Genomic DNA, 16,576 nt, shown 5'->3' with positions numbered 1-16,576 from the left:
AGATCTTTCCTTTCGGTTAGTCCTGACGAAGGGTCTCAGCCCGAAACGTCGACAGCGCTTCTCCCTATAGATGCTGCCTGGCCTGCTATGTTCCACCAGCATTTTGTGTGTGTTGAGTGAATTTGGCCTTTTCTACTTGGACCGACGGAGGATGAGAGGTGACCTGATAGAGGTGTATAAGATGATGAGAGGCATTGATCGTGTGGATAGTCAGAGGCTTTTTCCCAGGGCTGAAATGGTTGCCACAAGAGGACACAGGTTTATGTGCTGGGGAGTAGGTACAGAAGTGATGTCAGGGGTATGTTTTTTTACTCAGAGAATGGCGAGTATGTGGAATGGGGTGCCGGCAATGGTGGTGGAGGCAGATACGACAGGGTCTTTTAAGAGACTTTTTGGATAGGCATACGGAGCTTAGAAGTCTTGAGGGCTATAGGTAAGCCTAGTAATTTCTAATGTAGGGACATGTCCGGCACAACTTTGTGGGCCGAAGGGCCTGTATTGTGCTGTAGGTTTTGAATGTTTCTATGTTTCTAATATCTTTAGCCAAAGGGTGGGGAATCTGTTGAATGCGTTGTCACACGTGTCTGTGGAGGCCGGGTCAATGGAAGTGGTGGATAGGTTCATCATTAATTACGGCGTGAAAGGTTATGTGCTGAAGACATGACAATGCGAATAGGTGGGAAATGGATCGGTCATGGTGAAATGGCAGAGCAGACTCGATGGACCAAAAAGCCTAATTCTGCTCCTATTTCTTAGATTCTTATGGTCTTACTTCAATAAACGAAATGGTACAAAACCCTAAATTCAATTACCTTTATTCACTTTCCAAGCTAATTTACAATCTTTCCGATTTAGACATTCAGAATGGAATCAGAAGCGATGGTCAACCAGTTTCTGTCCAATGTTCGGAAGAAAGGATAAAGTTTCTCCGCGAATCTAAAGTTACTGAATGTGTACAGAAGGGACTTGTTGACCACATTGTAAAATGAAACTGTACCTGCTTCGTAACTGATAAGGACCCCTACCCTTTGGGGAATGGGTTCAGCAGGGAGTTCCAATCGACGTGTAGTATATGCATATATTTTGCTATCCATCTGCCCGATTGCCCAGGTACCATTATATGGTTTTAGTACCAGACGTCCATTCCTCTCTACAGACTCCGCTGCCACTCCCAGAGCCCAGCGCCGATTGTTCCTCACAACCACCTCCCAGTAATGTCTGCCCGATGTGAATCCCTCCGATCCCAGTACACAGGCCCCATATATAAACCTTCGCCCAGTGTCAGGACGACTGCAGCTGGTCCTGATCCATCTCAAACTCTTCCGATCCTCAGACACCTCGAGCCGCAGATGTGCCGTTTCCACGTCCAGAGTCACAGAGGCAGTGTCTAATCGGGGGTGGGGGGAGGTGGGGGAGGAGAAGCAGAGGATTAGAACATCCTGAGAGATCGCGGGGAAACTCAAGGCAGCACAGTACCGAGATCTGAGGAGAAGCCTATTGCTAAACAAAACAACTGTCAGAAGTAGAACTTGGTCCTGGTATATCAGCCTCGTTTATAGGGCAACATAGGTAGGTACCTAGAAAAAAAGGGTTTGGCCGTGTATGGCGAAATGCGGGGAGATTCGACCAGTGTGCTGGCTTCACATGGACGTGTTGGGCTAAGGTCCCGTTACATTCTTGGTGGACTCTAACTACTTACTGCACAGAAATGTTTGATAAATTAGAGTGGAAACAAGAGAGTCAGATTTACCTTCGCTGATGCAATTAATTTCTTCACTCAGCATGGCTTTCAACATACTTGCATGATCCAATTTTTTAACAGTCAGGGTACCGTCTTTTATTAACATTTCACGGACTTCCTCGCTGATCCTGCCAGTATGAAAGTTCAATGATTCAAAGATTCAATATCTTCAAGGCACGACTGTGCAAGCGCGTGGACGTCAGCGGTAAGGATTTAACAGGAAGACAGCTTTATAGAACAGTTGAGGGAGAAAGAGTAGGAGGGCCCTGGCTCAACGGGGCTTAGGTGATAACGAGTCAAAGTGAGGTAAGTTACTTGTGAGGAATAGGACAAATGTCTGTGAGGCCGGTGTTCTGTACTGGGTATCAGATGTGGGATGTCCAGGAGACTCCCTACCTCTTGACGGCCACATCCGCACTAGGTGTGTCGACCTGCAGCTCCTTAGGTACCAGGTTTGGAAATGGAGATGCAGCTCGATGACCTTCGTCTGGACAGGGAAAGTGAGGAGATGACAGAGAGGAGCTATAGGCAAGTAGTCACACTGGGGCCTTGGGAGTCAGGCAAGTGAGTAACTCTCAACATAGGGAAGGGCAAGAGTCACATACTAAAGAGCACCTCAGTGGCTACCCCTCTTAACAATAAGTCCTCTTGTTTGAGTACTGTTGTTGGGGGATGACCTACCTGGGGGAAGCAACAGTGGCCGCGCTGCTAGCACAGAGTCTGTCCTTGTGGCTCAGAAGGGCAGGGAAAAGAAGAAGGCAACAGTGATAAGGGACTCTATAGTTAGAGGTCAGAAAAGCGATACTGTTGACACAGGGAAGAAAGATGGATGGTAGTTTGCCTCCCAGATGCCAGGATCCGGGATGTTTCTGATCACGTACATAATATTCTGAAGTGGGATGGAGAACAACCAGAGGTTGTGGTACATATTGGTACCAACGACATAGATAGGAAAAGGGAGGTGGTCCTGAAAACAGGGAGTTAGGAAGGAAGTTGAGAAGCACGATCTCAGAGGTACTAATCTTGGGATAACCGGCTGTGCCACATGACAGTGCGTATAGGAATAGAGTGATGTGGAGGATAAATGCATGGCTGAGGGATTGGAGCGGGGGGCAGGGATTCAGATTTCTGGATCATTAGGACTTCTTTTGGGACAGACATGACCTGTAGGAAAAGGACGGGTTACATTTGACTCCGGAGGGGACCAGTATCATGGGAGGGAGGTTTGCTAAGGCTACTGGGAGACTTTAAATTAGAATTGCTGTGGAGTGGGAACTGAACTGAAGAGGCGGAGGAAGAGGCGGTTGGCTCAGAAATAAAGAAATCTTGTAGGCAGTGTGAGAAAGAGGATAGGCAGGTGATAGAGAAGGATGCGCTGAGACTGATGATTTTAGATATGTCTATTTTAATCCAAGAAACACCATGAACGAAGCGGATGAGCTTAGAGCCTGGATCAGCACTAGGAGCTAAGATGTTGTGGCCAGTACAGAGGCTTGGATGGCTCAGGGGCTGGAATGGTTACTTCTGATAGACTTCTGATGTTTCAGAAATGACAGGGAGGCAGGCAAAAGAGGTGGGGGCGTGGCACTGCTGGTCAGAGATAGGAGGAAGTCATTAAGAGATTGTCTACTGAGCCTCTGTAGGTGGATGTTAGGAACAGGAAGGGGTCAATAACTCTACCGGGTGCTTTTTATAGACCACCCAATAGTAACAGAGACACCGAGGAGCACATAGGGAGACAGATTCTGGAAAGATGTAATAATAACAGGGTTGTCATGGTGGGAGGTTTTAATTTTCCAAATATCAATTGGCATGTCATTGGAGGGGGAGGGTTAAGAACAGAAAAGTTAGTAAAGCATTTAATTGGAGTAAGGGAAAATATGAAGCTATCAGGCAGGAACATGGAAGCATAAATTGACAACATATGTTCACAGGGAAACGTACGTCAGAAATGTGGCAACTGTTCAGGAGGTATTTCCGTGACGTTCTGCTTAGGTAAGTTCCAATAGGACAGGGAAAGGATGGTGGATACAAAGGCTGGTGCAAATCTAGTCAAGCCAAAAAAGAAAAGCTTACAAAAGGTTCAAAAAAGTAGGCAACAATAGAGATCTAGTAAATTATAAGACTACCAGGAAGGAGTTTAGGAATGAAATTAGGAGAACCAGAAGGGGCCATGAGAAGGCCTTGGCCAGCAGGATTAAGGAAATCTCTGAGGCCTTCTACAGATATATGAAGACCAAAAGGATAAGGCGTGAGAGGATAGGACCTATCAAGTGTGACAGTGGTAAACTGTGTATGGAACGGGAGGAGATAGCAGAGGTACCTAATGAGGACATTGCTTCAGTATTCACTACGGAAAAGAACCTTGTTGGTTGCAGGGATGACTTACAGCGAAATGAAAAACTTGAGCACATAGACATTAAGAAAGAGGATGTGCTCGAACTTTTGGAATGCATCAAGTTGGATAAGTCACCGGGACCGGACGAGATATACCCCAGTCTACTCTGGGAGGCGAGGGAGAAGATCCTCTGGAAATGATCTTTGCATTATGAATGGGGTCTGGAGAGGTTCCGGAGGAGTAGAGGGTTGCAGATGCTGTATTTTTTTCAAGAAAAGGAGTAGAGATAGAAGATCCAGAGAGGCAGGATTTATGAATGTTTAGAGAGTCATAATGTGATTAGGAATAGTTAGCATGGCTTTGTCAAAGGCAGCTTGTGTCTTATGAGGCTGAATGAACTTTCTGAGGATGTGACTAAACACATTGATAAAGGTAGAGCAGTAGATGTAGGGTATATGGATTACAGCAAGGCATTGGATAAGGTACCCCATGCAAAAAATTGAGAAAGTGAGGCATGGGATCCAAGGGGACCTTGCTTTGTGGGTCCAGAATTGCCTTGCTCACAGAAGGCAAAGTGTGGTTGTAGATGTGTCGTATTCTGCATGGAGGTCTGTTCTGGGACTCTTACTCTTTGTGTTTTTTATAAATGATCTGGATGAAGAGATGAAGCGATGAGTTAGTAAATTTGGTGCTGACACAAGGGTTGGGGGTGTCATGGATAGTGTGGAGGGCTGTCAGACGTTACAGTGGGACACCAATAGGATGCAAATCTGGGCTGAGAAGTGACATATGGAGTTCAACGCATGTAAGTGTGAGGTGGTTCATTTTGGTCGGTCCAATATGAGGGCAGAATATAGTATAATGGTAAGACTCTTGGCAGTCTGGAGATTCAGAGGAATCTTGGGGTCCGAGTCAATAGGACACTCAAAGCTGCTGTTGACACAGGTTGACTGTGTGGTTAAGAAGGCATCTGCTGCATTGGACTTCATCAACCATGGGACTGAGTTTAAGAGCTGAGAGGTACTGGTACAGCTATATAGGACCCTTCTCAGACCCCACTTGCAGTACTGTGTTCATTTCTGGTCACCTCACTACAGGAAGGATGTGGAGACTCTAGAAAGGGTGCAGAGGAGATTTACAAGGATGCTGCCTGGATTGGGGAGCATTAGAGTTGACCTGATAGAGGTACATATCGTGATCAGAGGAATTGATCGTGTGGATAGTTAGAGGCTTTTTCCCAATGCTGAAATGGCTAACATGAGAGGGCAGATTTTTAAGGTTTTTGGAAGCAGATACAGAGGAGATGTCAGTGCTAAGTTTTTTTACTCAGAGAGTGGTGAGTGCATGGAATGGGCTGCTGGTGACGGTGACAGTGGAGGCGGATATGATGGGGTATTTTAAGGGACTCCTGGATCGGTATATGGAGCTTAGAAAAATAGAGGGCTATGGGTAACCCTAGGTAATTTCTAAAGTAAGTGCATGTTTGGCACAGCATTGTGGGCTGAAGGGTCTGTATTGTGCTTTAGGTTTCCTATGTTTCTATATATTTATTATCCTAGTATATAGGCAGTATACAATCCTGAGATTCAATTTCCCACAGGCAATCACGGAATAAAGAAACATCTTGGAACCCAGTCAAAGTGAACATCAAAAACCTAACGTGGAAAAATAATAACGAATCACGCAAATGGTAAAAAGACACAGACGAAAGAAAATCAGGCAGAATATAAAACATCAAACCACAGGGTCCTTGAAACAGTGTAGGAATGTTCTTTACAGTTCGGTTCATTTCAATTTGGCGTTGCGTTATCATTCCCGATAATTCCCGATTCCCATAAACATTCCCGATCTTTGGAGATATTGTTTAAATTGGTGCAGATATTTATTAAGTTGCATGTCCTACCTTCTGGTCCCACAAACTTCCTCCTGAAAGAAAAAAAAATGCATGTCTGAATTGTTGGAGAATTGACTTCTACACCCCAACATCAGGTATTCCTTCTCAGTTAATTAACACTGTCATGGATGGTCCCAAGCCGACAGCGAAGGGACGAGTGCTCGGCATAACACTATCAACTCCATGCCGTAAAAACTGAATGCCAGCAAAAGCTCCAAAGACTTCAATCCTGGGAGAGGAAGGTCTATACCTGGGGACAACTTGAACGACTGTCCAGGGGCAGAAGACTCCGGCAGGCTCCTGCTGGTGGCCTGTGCCCCAGCAGCAGTGAATGGCTTAAGTACGTAAGTTGTTCAAACGCTCCCCTCTGAATCAGAACATTTCATTTCGGCAAACGTAACGTTAAAGATTTCAGCAGATCATGCAGATTCTGAGGAGGCAGAGCGATAGGTGATGTTTAGGGCCGACGGTAGCATGCCCTGATCCAGGGTATTGGCCCGAAACATGGGCTATCCGCCAAACTCCACGAAGCGTGTTTGACGCGCTGAGTTCCTCCCAAGTCTTGTTTCCTTTCTGCAGAAAGGCATCTGTAGCGTTTCATTTCTCCCTTTCAACTAAGCTTCTGCAAGATAACAATGTCCCAAGCAATCTGATGTTTGCATAATGGTAGGAATAGGTAACTTCACTAAAGACCAAAGTTCAGGAATTAACGAAATTTACATAGGCAAGAAACACAAATAATCGGGACAAGCTGATGTAACTAGACACATCTCATATGTTGTTCACCTCGAAAATTCAGCACCAGTTCACACTCACTGAGAAGAAACCACTCGCATCCACCACTAAAGATATACCCAGTGGTCACCTCGTTAGCTACACTGGACAGGTCTGAGGAGCAGCTTCATCATTTCTGCCGTCAAATGTCTATATGGACAATGAACCAATGAACGCTAAGAGAAAATCTGCAGACGCTGGAAATCCAAGCCACACAGACAAAATGCTGGAGGAACTAAGCAGGTCAGGCAGCTTCTACGGATAAGAGTACAGTCGATGCTTTGGGCCGAGATCCTTCAGCAGGACTGAATATTACTTCCCTATTTGCACTATATATTCAACCTATACTAGATAAATATGAATATCTTATTGTAATTCAGATTTTATTATCTACATTGCAATGTGCTGAGGCCGCAAAATAACATTTTTCACGCCAGTGATATTAAACCAGATTCAGATTCTCATTACACTCATACACCTGCTCGTTAATGCAAACAGCTAATCAGCCAATCATGTATCAGCGACAATGTACAAAATCATGCAGACGTGGTCTGGGGGGAGCAGAATTAGTTATTCTTCAGACCGAACAGTAGAATTGAGAAGAAATGATCTAACTGACTTTGACTGTGAAATGAATTTTTAGTGTAAGATGGAATGATTTCAGTATCTCAGAAATACTGATCTGGGATTTTCACACTCAGTAGTCTCAAGAACTTACAGATAATGCTTCAGAAAGCAAACCATAAATAAAAATTCCAGTGAGCGGCAGTGTGTGGGTGCAAACAGCTTGTGAGTAATAGAGTTCAGAGGAGAATGATGAGACTGGTTTAGACAGTAAGTCACAGAACTACACATTACCGCAGTGGTATACAGAAGAGCATCTCTGAATATACAACTCATCAAAGCCTAAAGCGCATGGGCTACATTAGCATCAGACAATGAACATACCCTCAGTGGCCACTTCATTAGGTACAGGATTAGCAAGTAAAATGTGCTTTCAGGATACAACTGAATATAGATATGATGTACAGTAGTTTATTACTCATAGATGACTTTTGTGAATATGGAACCGCAGCTGGAAATGTGCCGTTTGCAGGCAGTTCACATAAACTATATAAGACCAATCCGTTGAGTGACAAAGCAGTATGATCCAAGAAACATTGACTGGTTTCAATAAACTGTTGGTACAAACCGACATTGATTTAAAATGTACCCGCCACTTAATGGCTGTGCATTTTTGCATTAAATTGAAATGTAACGCCTTACCTTCAGATATGTTATGCCGTCTTGCAGTTGGATCCTTTCCTGCAATTTTGAGATGTTGAACTGACACGAAGTTAAATACTCTTTAATATTTTGAAGATTATTCTCCATTGGATTTAGAATCCTCTGCTCTTCCTTCCTGACATCCTGGAGTAAATGCTTCTCTTTCTCGAAGAGAATCTGATGCAAATCATCTAATAAGGACTTGATGTGGGACGTCAGACTAACTGACTGTTCCTGTGAAATAAATAGTGACGGATGTTATTATTGCCAATTTAAGATTATGTTAACTTCTGTCTTGTACCGCTTTCGAGGGCATAAAACATAGAAACATTAGTGGGAAGGATGAGGATTGGGAAGCTTTTAAAAATCAGCCGAAGGCAACAGTAAAGTCAAAAGGAGAGAAAAGACAAAATATGAAGGTGGGCCAGTCTATAATATAAAAGAGGATACAATAAAAGCCTGTTGTAGATATATTAAGAGTCAAAGAAAGGCAAGAAATGACGCGGCAGAGGTAGCAATGCGGAGAGGAAATGGCGGAGGAATTTATTGAGCATTTTGCATCAGTCTTCACTGTGGAAGACACCAGCAAGATGCCAGAAATTCAAGGGAGCATGGGGCAGTAGTGAGAGTTAGTGATTACTAAGGAGAAGATGCCTGAGAAGATGATAGACTGAAGATAGGAATGTCATCTGGACCAGTTGGACTACACACCATGTTCCGAAAGAGGTGGCTGAAGAGATTGTGGAGACATTAATAATGATCTTTCAAGAATCATTAGATTCTGGTATGGTCCGGAGGACTGGAAAATTACAAAAGTCATTCCACTCTTTAAGAAGTAAGGCAGGCAGAAGAAATAAATGTATAGTCCAGTTAACCTGACCTGAATTTGGGAAGATGGGTCCATTATTAAGGATGAAGTGTTGGTGTACTTGGAAGCACTTAATGAAAAAGGGCAAAATCAGAATGGTTTCCTTAAGACAAAAATATGCCTGGAAAATCTGTTAGAATCTGTTAAAATCTGTTAAAAACAAAGGGTTCAGAGAGCTTGGTAATGTTAGAGATCTAGAAGATTATAAGGCTAACAGGAAGGAGCTTAAGAAGGACATTAGGAGAGCCACAAGGGGACATGAGAAGGAATTGGCAGGCAGGATTAAGGAAAACCCCAAGGCATTCTACAAGTATGTGATGAGCAAGAGGATAAGACGTGAAAGAACAGGACCTATCAAGTGTGACGGTGGGAAAGTGTGTATGGAACCAGAAGAAATAGCAGAAATACTCTACTTCAGCATTCACTATAGAAAAGGATCTTGGTGATTGCGGCGATGACTTGCAGAGGATTGAATAACTTCAGCATGTAGACATTAAGAAAGAGGGTGTGCTTGAGCTTTTGGAAAGCATCGAGTTGGATACGTTGCCAGGACTAGATGAGATGTACCACAGGCTACTGTGGGAAGATTGCTGAGCCTCTGGCGAAGATCTTTGCATCATCCATGGGGACGGGAGAGGTTCTGGAGGATTGGAGGGTTGCAGAAGTTGTTCCTTTATTCAAGAAAGGGAGGAAATTATTCCTTTTTTTCAGGAAAGGGAGGAATAGCCCAGGAAATTATAGACTAGGGAGTCTTACTTCAGTGCTAAGTTTATTAACATCTGGAGAGGTATAATATGATTAGGAATCATCAGCATGGCTTTATCAAGGGCAGGTCGCACCTTATGTGTCATGGTCCAGTCCGAAGTCCACATTCCGGTTCGCGGTCCGGTCCGCAGACTCCGGACTCCGGGTCCTCCGATGGTCCCTTGCTTTGGTTAGACTCAAGCATTTGCACCTGATGCTCATCTTGGGGCTGGGAATATAAGTGGCTCTGGGATTGAGTGGGGCAGGGCATTCTCTAGGAGCGAATGGCTGGTGGCAGTTTAGAACGGCCACTTGCCATCTTTAGGTTGTGTTGGAGATCCATTGCTTCTTCGAGCCTTGCTGTCAGTAGTCGGAGCTGTCATTGTGGTATTGATTCAGCTGTTTCCTGTGCCAGCTGGGTGGCCGTCAGCCTCTCCGAGCTAGGTAGGGATCCGGTTGTTTCCGTTGCTAGCCGTAATGGCTACTCGGAGCTACCCCGATACAGAGATGGAACTGTCTGTCATTCTTTGTTATTTGTCTCTTCCTGTCCTCGCCCCGTGGAGTAAGTCAGGCTGTTCTGCCATTACCCGATGGATGGTCCTGCCCCACCTTGGTGTGGGGTTAACGATGAGTCCCGGCTTGTTGAAGTGGAAGTCTCGGCTCTATGTCTATGTCCTGTCCAGTCTCACGTTAGCGTCTTGTAAAAGATGAGTCCTGGCTTGTCAAAGGAGAAGTCCAGGCTCTATCCATGTCCTGTCCAATCTCATGTCAGTGTCTCGTTCAAGGTGAGTCCCGGCTTGTCGAAGGAGAAGTCCCGGCTCCATGTTGATGTATAGTTCTTAATCTGCCTCCTAGCTCCAACCTCCGAGTTAGGCAAACCAAGCCTCGACGCAAGCCTCCAGCCCCGGGGCTCGACGCAAGCCTCCAGCCTCGAACCCCAAGTACCCAGGCATCATCACGCCTTCACCTGGTTTGGGGTCGGAGCCCAAGGCAGGACCCAGGTTCTGGATGCTTGTCTGGACTCGGGCTCGGGGTCCACGCCCAGGCTCCTTGTTCCCAGTCCCTCGTCTGGTCCTGCTTCCCTAGCCTAGGCTGCACCCTGTCACTTCCTGTTCCTGGTACTTCAGTGCCTATGTCCTGCATTTGGGTCCTGATTCACCACCCCCATTATGACATTACGAGCCTGAAAAATTTTTGAGGATGTTCATTGATGAAGTGTATCTGGATCTCAGCAAGGCATTTGATAAGGTACCCCATGCAAGGCGTGTTGAGAAAGTAAGGAGGCATGACATGCAGGGGCACATTACTTTGTAGATCCAGAACTGGCTCGCCCACAGAAGGCAGAGTGGTTGTAGACTGCATGAGGTTGGTGATAGTGGAGTACCTAAGGGATCTGTTCTGGGAACCTTACGCTTTGTGACTTTTATAAAGGACCTGGTTGAGGAAGTGGAGGGATGGGTTAGTAAGTTTGCCGATGACACGAAGTTTGGAGGTGTTGTGGATAGTGTTGAGGGCTGTCAGAGTTTGCAGCGGGTCATTGATAGGATGCAAAACTGGGCTGAGAAATGGCAGATGGAGTGCAACCCAGAGAGGTGTGAAGTAGTTCATTTTAGTAGGTCAAATATGATGGCAGAATACGTATGGTATTAATAGTAAGACTCTTGCCAGTGTGGAGGACCAGAGTGATCTTGGGGTCTGAGTCCAGAGGATGCTCAAAGCAGTCACGCAGGTTGACTCTGGTCAAGAAGGCGTACGGTATATTGACCTTCATCAATCGTGGAATTGAATTCAGGAGCCGAGAGGTAATGTTGCAGCTATATAGGACCCTGGTCATATCCCACTTGGAGTACTGTGCTCAGTTCTGGTCGCCTCGCTACCAGAAGGATGTGGAAACTATAGAAAGGGTGCAGAGGAGATTTACAAGGATGTTACCTGGATTGGGGAGCATGCCTTATGAAGACAAGTTGAGTGAACTCAGTCTTTTCTCCTTGGAGTGACCGAGGATGAGAGGTGACCTGATAGAGGTGTATAAGATGATGAGAAGCATTGATCGTGTGGATAGTCAGAGGCTTTTTCCCAGGGCTGAAATGGTTGCCACAAGAGGACACAGATTTAAGGTGCTTGGTAGTGGATACATAGGAGATGTCAGGGGTAAGTTTTTTTTATGCAGAGATTGGTGAGTATGTGAAATAAGCTGCCGGCAACGATGGGGGAGGCGAATACGATGGGGTCTTTTAAAAGACTTTTGGATAGGTACATGGAACTTAGAAAAACAGAGGGCTATGAGTAAGCCTAGTCCTTTCAAAGGTAGGGACAAGTTGGCACAAATTTTTGGGCCGAAGGGCCTGTATTGTGCTGTAGGCTTTCTATGTTTCTATGTTTTTATCTTTCGAGGAAATGACAGGCAGGATAAACCCTTACTCTTTGTGATTTTGATAAACAACCTGGATGAGGAAGTGAAGTGATGGGTTAGTAAGTTTGCTGATGACATGAAATTTGGAGCTGTTGTGGATAGTGTTGAGGGCTGTCAGAGGTTGCAGCGGGTCATTGATGGGATGCAAAATTGGGCTGAGAAATGGAGTGCAACCCAGATAAGGAAGATGAGAGGATGTATAAAATGATAAGAGGCATTGATCGTGTGGATAGAACATAGAATAGTACAGCACGTTACAGGCCCTTCGGCCCACAATGTTTTGCCGACCCTCAAACCCTGCCTCCCATATAACCCCCACCTTAAATTCCTCCATATACCTGTCTAGTAGTCTCTTAAACTTCACTAGTGAATCTGCCTCCACCACTGACTCAGGCAGTGCATTCCACGCACCAACCACTCTGAGTGAAAAACCTTCCTCTAATATCCCCCTTGAATTTCCCTCAACTTTCATTAAAGCCATGTCCTCTTGTACTGAGCAGTGGTGCCCTGGGGAAGAGGCGCTGGCTGTCCACTCTATCTATTCCTCTTAATATCTTGTACACCTCTATCATGTCTCCTCTCATCCTCCTTCTCTCCAAAGAGTAAAGCCCTAGCTCCCTTAATCTCTGATCATAATCCATACTCTCTAAACTAGGCAGCATCCTGGTAAACCTCCTCTGTAGCCTTTCCAATGCTTCCACATCCTTCCTATAGTGAAGCGACCCGAACTGGCCACAATACTCCAAGTGTGGCCTAACCAGAGTTTTATAGAGCTGCATCATTATATCACCTCACTATAGCAATAGTGATGAACTGAGAACTGAGGATAGTCAGAAGCTTTTTTTCCCAGGGCTGAAATGGTTGCCACAAGAGGACACAGGTTTATGTGCTGGAGAGCGGGTACATAGGAGACGTCAGGGGTAAGTTTTTTTTAACGCAGAGATGGGTGACTGTGTGAAATGGGCTGCCAGCAACGACTCTTGGATAAGTACATGGAGCTAGAAAAACAGAGGGCTATGAGTAAGCCTAGTCATTTCAAAGGTAGGGACATGTTGGCACAAATTTGTGGGTCGATGGGCCTGTATTGTGCTGTTGGTTTTCTATGTTTCTATATTTTTATCTTTCGAGGAATTGACGGGCAGGATAGACAGAAAGTCGATGGATCTTCAAAATGACTCTGACAAATTACAGTGCGTGAGCCTGCCTGACACCATGGTATAACAGAAAACACTTTAGCATGGTTATACGATTGGCTGTTTGGCATGAGGCATACAGTGAAAATAAAGAGCAAATTTTCTCGTTGCCTGCATGTGATTGGCGGTGTTCCACGGGATTCGCTGTTGGGACCATCTCTTACCACGTCATACGTCAACGGTTCGGATGATGAGACTGATAGACCAGGTTTACGGACGATACAATTATAGGTGAGGATGTGGGCAGTGCTGAGGAAGCAGGGAGACTGCAGACGGACTGAGACTGATTAGGAGAATGAGCAAATAAATCGCATTTGAAATATGGTAGGGGGATGTGTATGGTCATGCACTTTGGTAGAAAAGTGTAGGTTATTTTTTTTATCGGAAGGAATTTGAAAAAAAAAAATCCGAGGTGAAACGGATTTGGGAGTTCTCGAGCAGGATTCCTTCAAGGTAAATTTGCAGGTTGAGCCTGTGGTAAGGAGTGAGGGCAATTGCAATATTTTTGTTCATTTCGATAGGACAAGAATATAACAACTATTATGTAACGCCGAGGTATTATTAGACACTGCTCCGATCGCATTTGAAGCATTGTGAGTTCTGGGTCCCTTACATAAGCTGTGCTGGCATTGGAGAGGATTCAGAGTAGGTCACAAGAGCGATTCCCCAAAATGAAACCGTGAGCTCGTGATGAACGTTTGTTATCTCTGGGCCTGTACCTGTTCAACTTTAGAATAACTTTCTCATTGAAACCTATTGACAATTTAAAGACCGAGATATAACGGATGTGGGGAGGATGTTTCCTATAATGGGGAAGTCTAGGAACAGAGGACACTGCCTCAGAATAGCGGGACATCTATTTACAACAGAGATTACGGCGAATTTCTTGATCCAGATGGATCTGGACGGCTGTGTAGGCCGAGCCAACAGGTGTATTTCAAACGGCCATTGCTTGATTATCAAAGGCATCAAAGTTTACCGGGTAACGGCAGGAGAATGTGATTGAGAGGAGTAACAGATAAGCCATGATGAAATGACAGCACGGACTGGATGGGCCGAGTGGTCCAATTCTGCTCCTTATTTTATGATCTTATGGTCTAATGAAATATGCGCTGCTGCAAAATTCAAAAACTATATCTAATTCCAAATTTGTACATTGCTACCCGTTCACCTGACTCTATATTGAAACATAGAGCAGTGTGGCTGAGACAGCAGGTATTATACTTGATCTTACAAAGCTTCGGAAAATTCAAACAGGAAAAAGTGCTTGTACCGTACTCCTTTACACTGATACTATTAAAAACTTTATACATAGTGATTGTATCCTGGTGACAACAATTAATCTGCATTTGAAGCTATTATCCAGCGCTCAAGGTCACACAAATGGAAGACACAGAGCGCACCTGAACTTCAGCGATTTTCTGCGCTTGCTGTCGCTCTATTTCCTTGATGGTCGATATCCTCTTTATGAGATTCTCTATGGAACTTTTATCTCGATTCTTGGCGTGAATTTGAAAAGAAGACAACAAAAAGAGTTAGAAATTTCTTTCAAATAAACGAAAGAACGTGATCTACTTCGTTTTCCCTTTACCTTGTACATTTTAACAGCTTCCTCAATCAGCAAGAAGCGGTGTCCTTTGTGTTCGGTATCAGCCACACACCTCACACAGAGCAGGTTCTTATCGGTTGAACAAAACAGCCTGAGTTCTTCCCGATGTTTATCACACTGTGGTTTATTTTCCTCCTCCTTCATAGTCAGAGAGAGTTCTCGCGCTTTCGCAGCCAAACTTCTTAAGGTTAGATTTACCCGGAGCACACGGTCAGAAATCTCGACTCCACATTCCGGGCAGCTGATTCTCTCACCCCTTTCCCAACACTGTGTGATGCAACCGTGGCAGAAGTTGTGTCCACACTCTACTATAACCGGATTGGTGAAGAAATTTAGACAGATCTGGCAATTTACAACTGAGATTAAATTCTCAAACAGTTGGTTCGAAGCCATCTTAACTTCTGTTACTTCGTGATTCAGTATCCTTCCGGCAGAGGAGGAGCTTCTGTTATAGTCGATCCGTACGCTTCAATGAATGAACCACTAATATTCCGGAGGGCGGGTCCCTGACAAATGCCGCAACCATCAGCGTTTAATTCAGCAATGCTGAAATTTACTTTGCTTCTGTTCCCATCACACTCTCTGATTCAATTAAGAATATGTAAAATGCCATAAATCACCGGTTTGTAGCCTGTGGGATCGATGCTCAGAAATGTAGTAGCTCGAGGCTTTTAATGGACAGTAGGCACGGCAAAAGTTTGTCTTCAACCCGACAAACGCAGCTGCTGTCAGTGCTAAAGCAAAATGTAAACCGCGTAAATCAGCACACGGAGGCGGTCGTTAGGGGGCTTTTTATTCGCTTCTTTGTATGTCGACCTATTCATCTCGAAACATTAATAGCTTGAACACCGCGTCCAGTCAGAATGTCGCCTAGTGTCCGAAATTCCCCGTCTTTAGTGTAAACAGGAAGTCAGCACACAGAATATATGCACAGGCGCGTTTACACTTACATCATACACAATTATCAGCGGCATTTGCATTTGTCCAGGGTGTTCAGGATCTTTTTTGAAAACATATTCTGGAAATTTTAAGAAACACACAAACATAAAATGCTGAAGGGTATCAGCAGGCCAGCCAGCAGCATGGAAAGGCATTTCGGGCCGACACCCTTCATCAGGACAGTTTAGTCCTCTCCATGGAAGCTGCCTTACCTGTTGAGTTATGTATTTTGTGTGTTGTGCTTGTTTTAAGCTCAATGGGTGAATGAATACAGCATGCCAGTTGGTGATTTGATACCGTGATCCCCTTTCAGCAAATTAGATCCGTCACAGTGGCGTGTGCCTACAAAGAGGATCATGCTTATGAGAGCCGGAAGTAAAGTGGACAGACAATGTTATCCCCAGAGTTTAAATGACTAACACCAGAGGCATGAATTTAAGGTGAGAGGGTGTAGGGTGTAACTTCAAAGGAGATGTGAGGATAGATTTTTTTACATAAAAAGTGGAGGCTGCCTGGAATGGGTAGAGGGCGAAACATCATGGAGATTTAAAAGGCGTATAGACAGCCACATGATTGTGAGGAAACTGGAAGGGAATGGACAGTTTATAGGCAGAGGGGATTAGTTTAGTTTGCTACGGAATACTAATTTAATTGGTTCGGCCGAAGGGTCTGTTCCTGTGCTGTGGTTTCTATTCTAACGTACCACTCATACAATGATCCTGCAATATCATATCAACAGCGATTTAGTTCTTTCAGCGCCCAACTCAAACTGCCCGCGGATTATACAAAAGGTTGCC

At 44.7% G+C, this 16,576-nt stretch overlaps 1 protein-coding gene across 1 annotated transcript; it reads right to left on the bottom strand.

The window, feature by feature from the left end:
* Nucleotides 1–817: 817 nt before the first annotated feature.
* On the bottom strand, nucleotides 818–15,367 carry LOC132393841 (nuclear factor 7, brain-like). Its single transcript, XM_059969233.1, has 6 exons — nucleotides 14,823–15,367; nucleotides 14,635–14,730; nucleotides 8,014–8,247; nucleotides 5,983–6,005; nucleotides 1,751–1,869; nucleotides 818–1,387 (listed from the first exon to the last, which is right to left on the bottom strand). Exons 1-6 carry the CDS (start codon nucleotides 15,231–15,233, stop codon nucleotides 852–854), a joined length of 1,419 nt encoding a protein of 472 aa, XP_059825216.1. The 5' UTR covers nucleotides 15,234–15,367; the 3' UTR covers nucleotides 818–851.
* Nucleotides 15,368–16,576: the final 1,209 nt, after the last annotated feature.

This window comes from Hypanus sabinus, chromosome 5, assembly GCF_030144855.1.
Source record: "Hypanus sabinus isolate sHypSab1 chromosome 5, sHypSab1.hap1, whole genome shotgun sequence".
Classification (NCBI taxonomy): domain Eukaryota; kingdom Metazoa; phylum Chordata; class Chondrichthyes; order Myliobatiformes; family Dasyatidae; genus Hypanus; species Hypanus sabinus.
The sequence above is the reverse complement of the archived record's forward strand: the minus strand, read 5'-3'. Positions and strand labels throughout refer to the sequence as shown.

Excerpts from the sequence above, each read along its gene's own strand:
- LOC132393841 (XM_059969233.1), bottom strand. The coding sequence starts at position 15,233 with ATGGCTTCGAACCAACTGTTTGAGAATTTAATCTCAGTTGTAAATTGC. Across the intron at positions 14,731-14,822 it reads AAGCTGTTAAAATGTACAAG|AATCGAGATAAAAGTTCCAT; the intron begins GTAAAGGGAAAA and ends ATTCACGCCAAG. Across the intron at positions 1,870-5,982 it reads GAAGTTTGTGGGACCAGAAG|GATCAGCGAGGAAGTCCGTG; the intron begins GTAGGACATGCA and ends TCATACTGGCAG.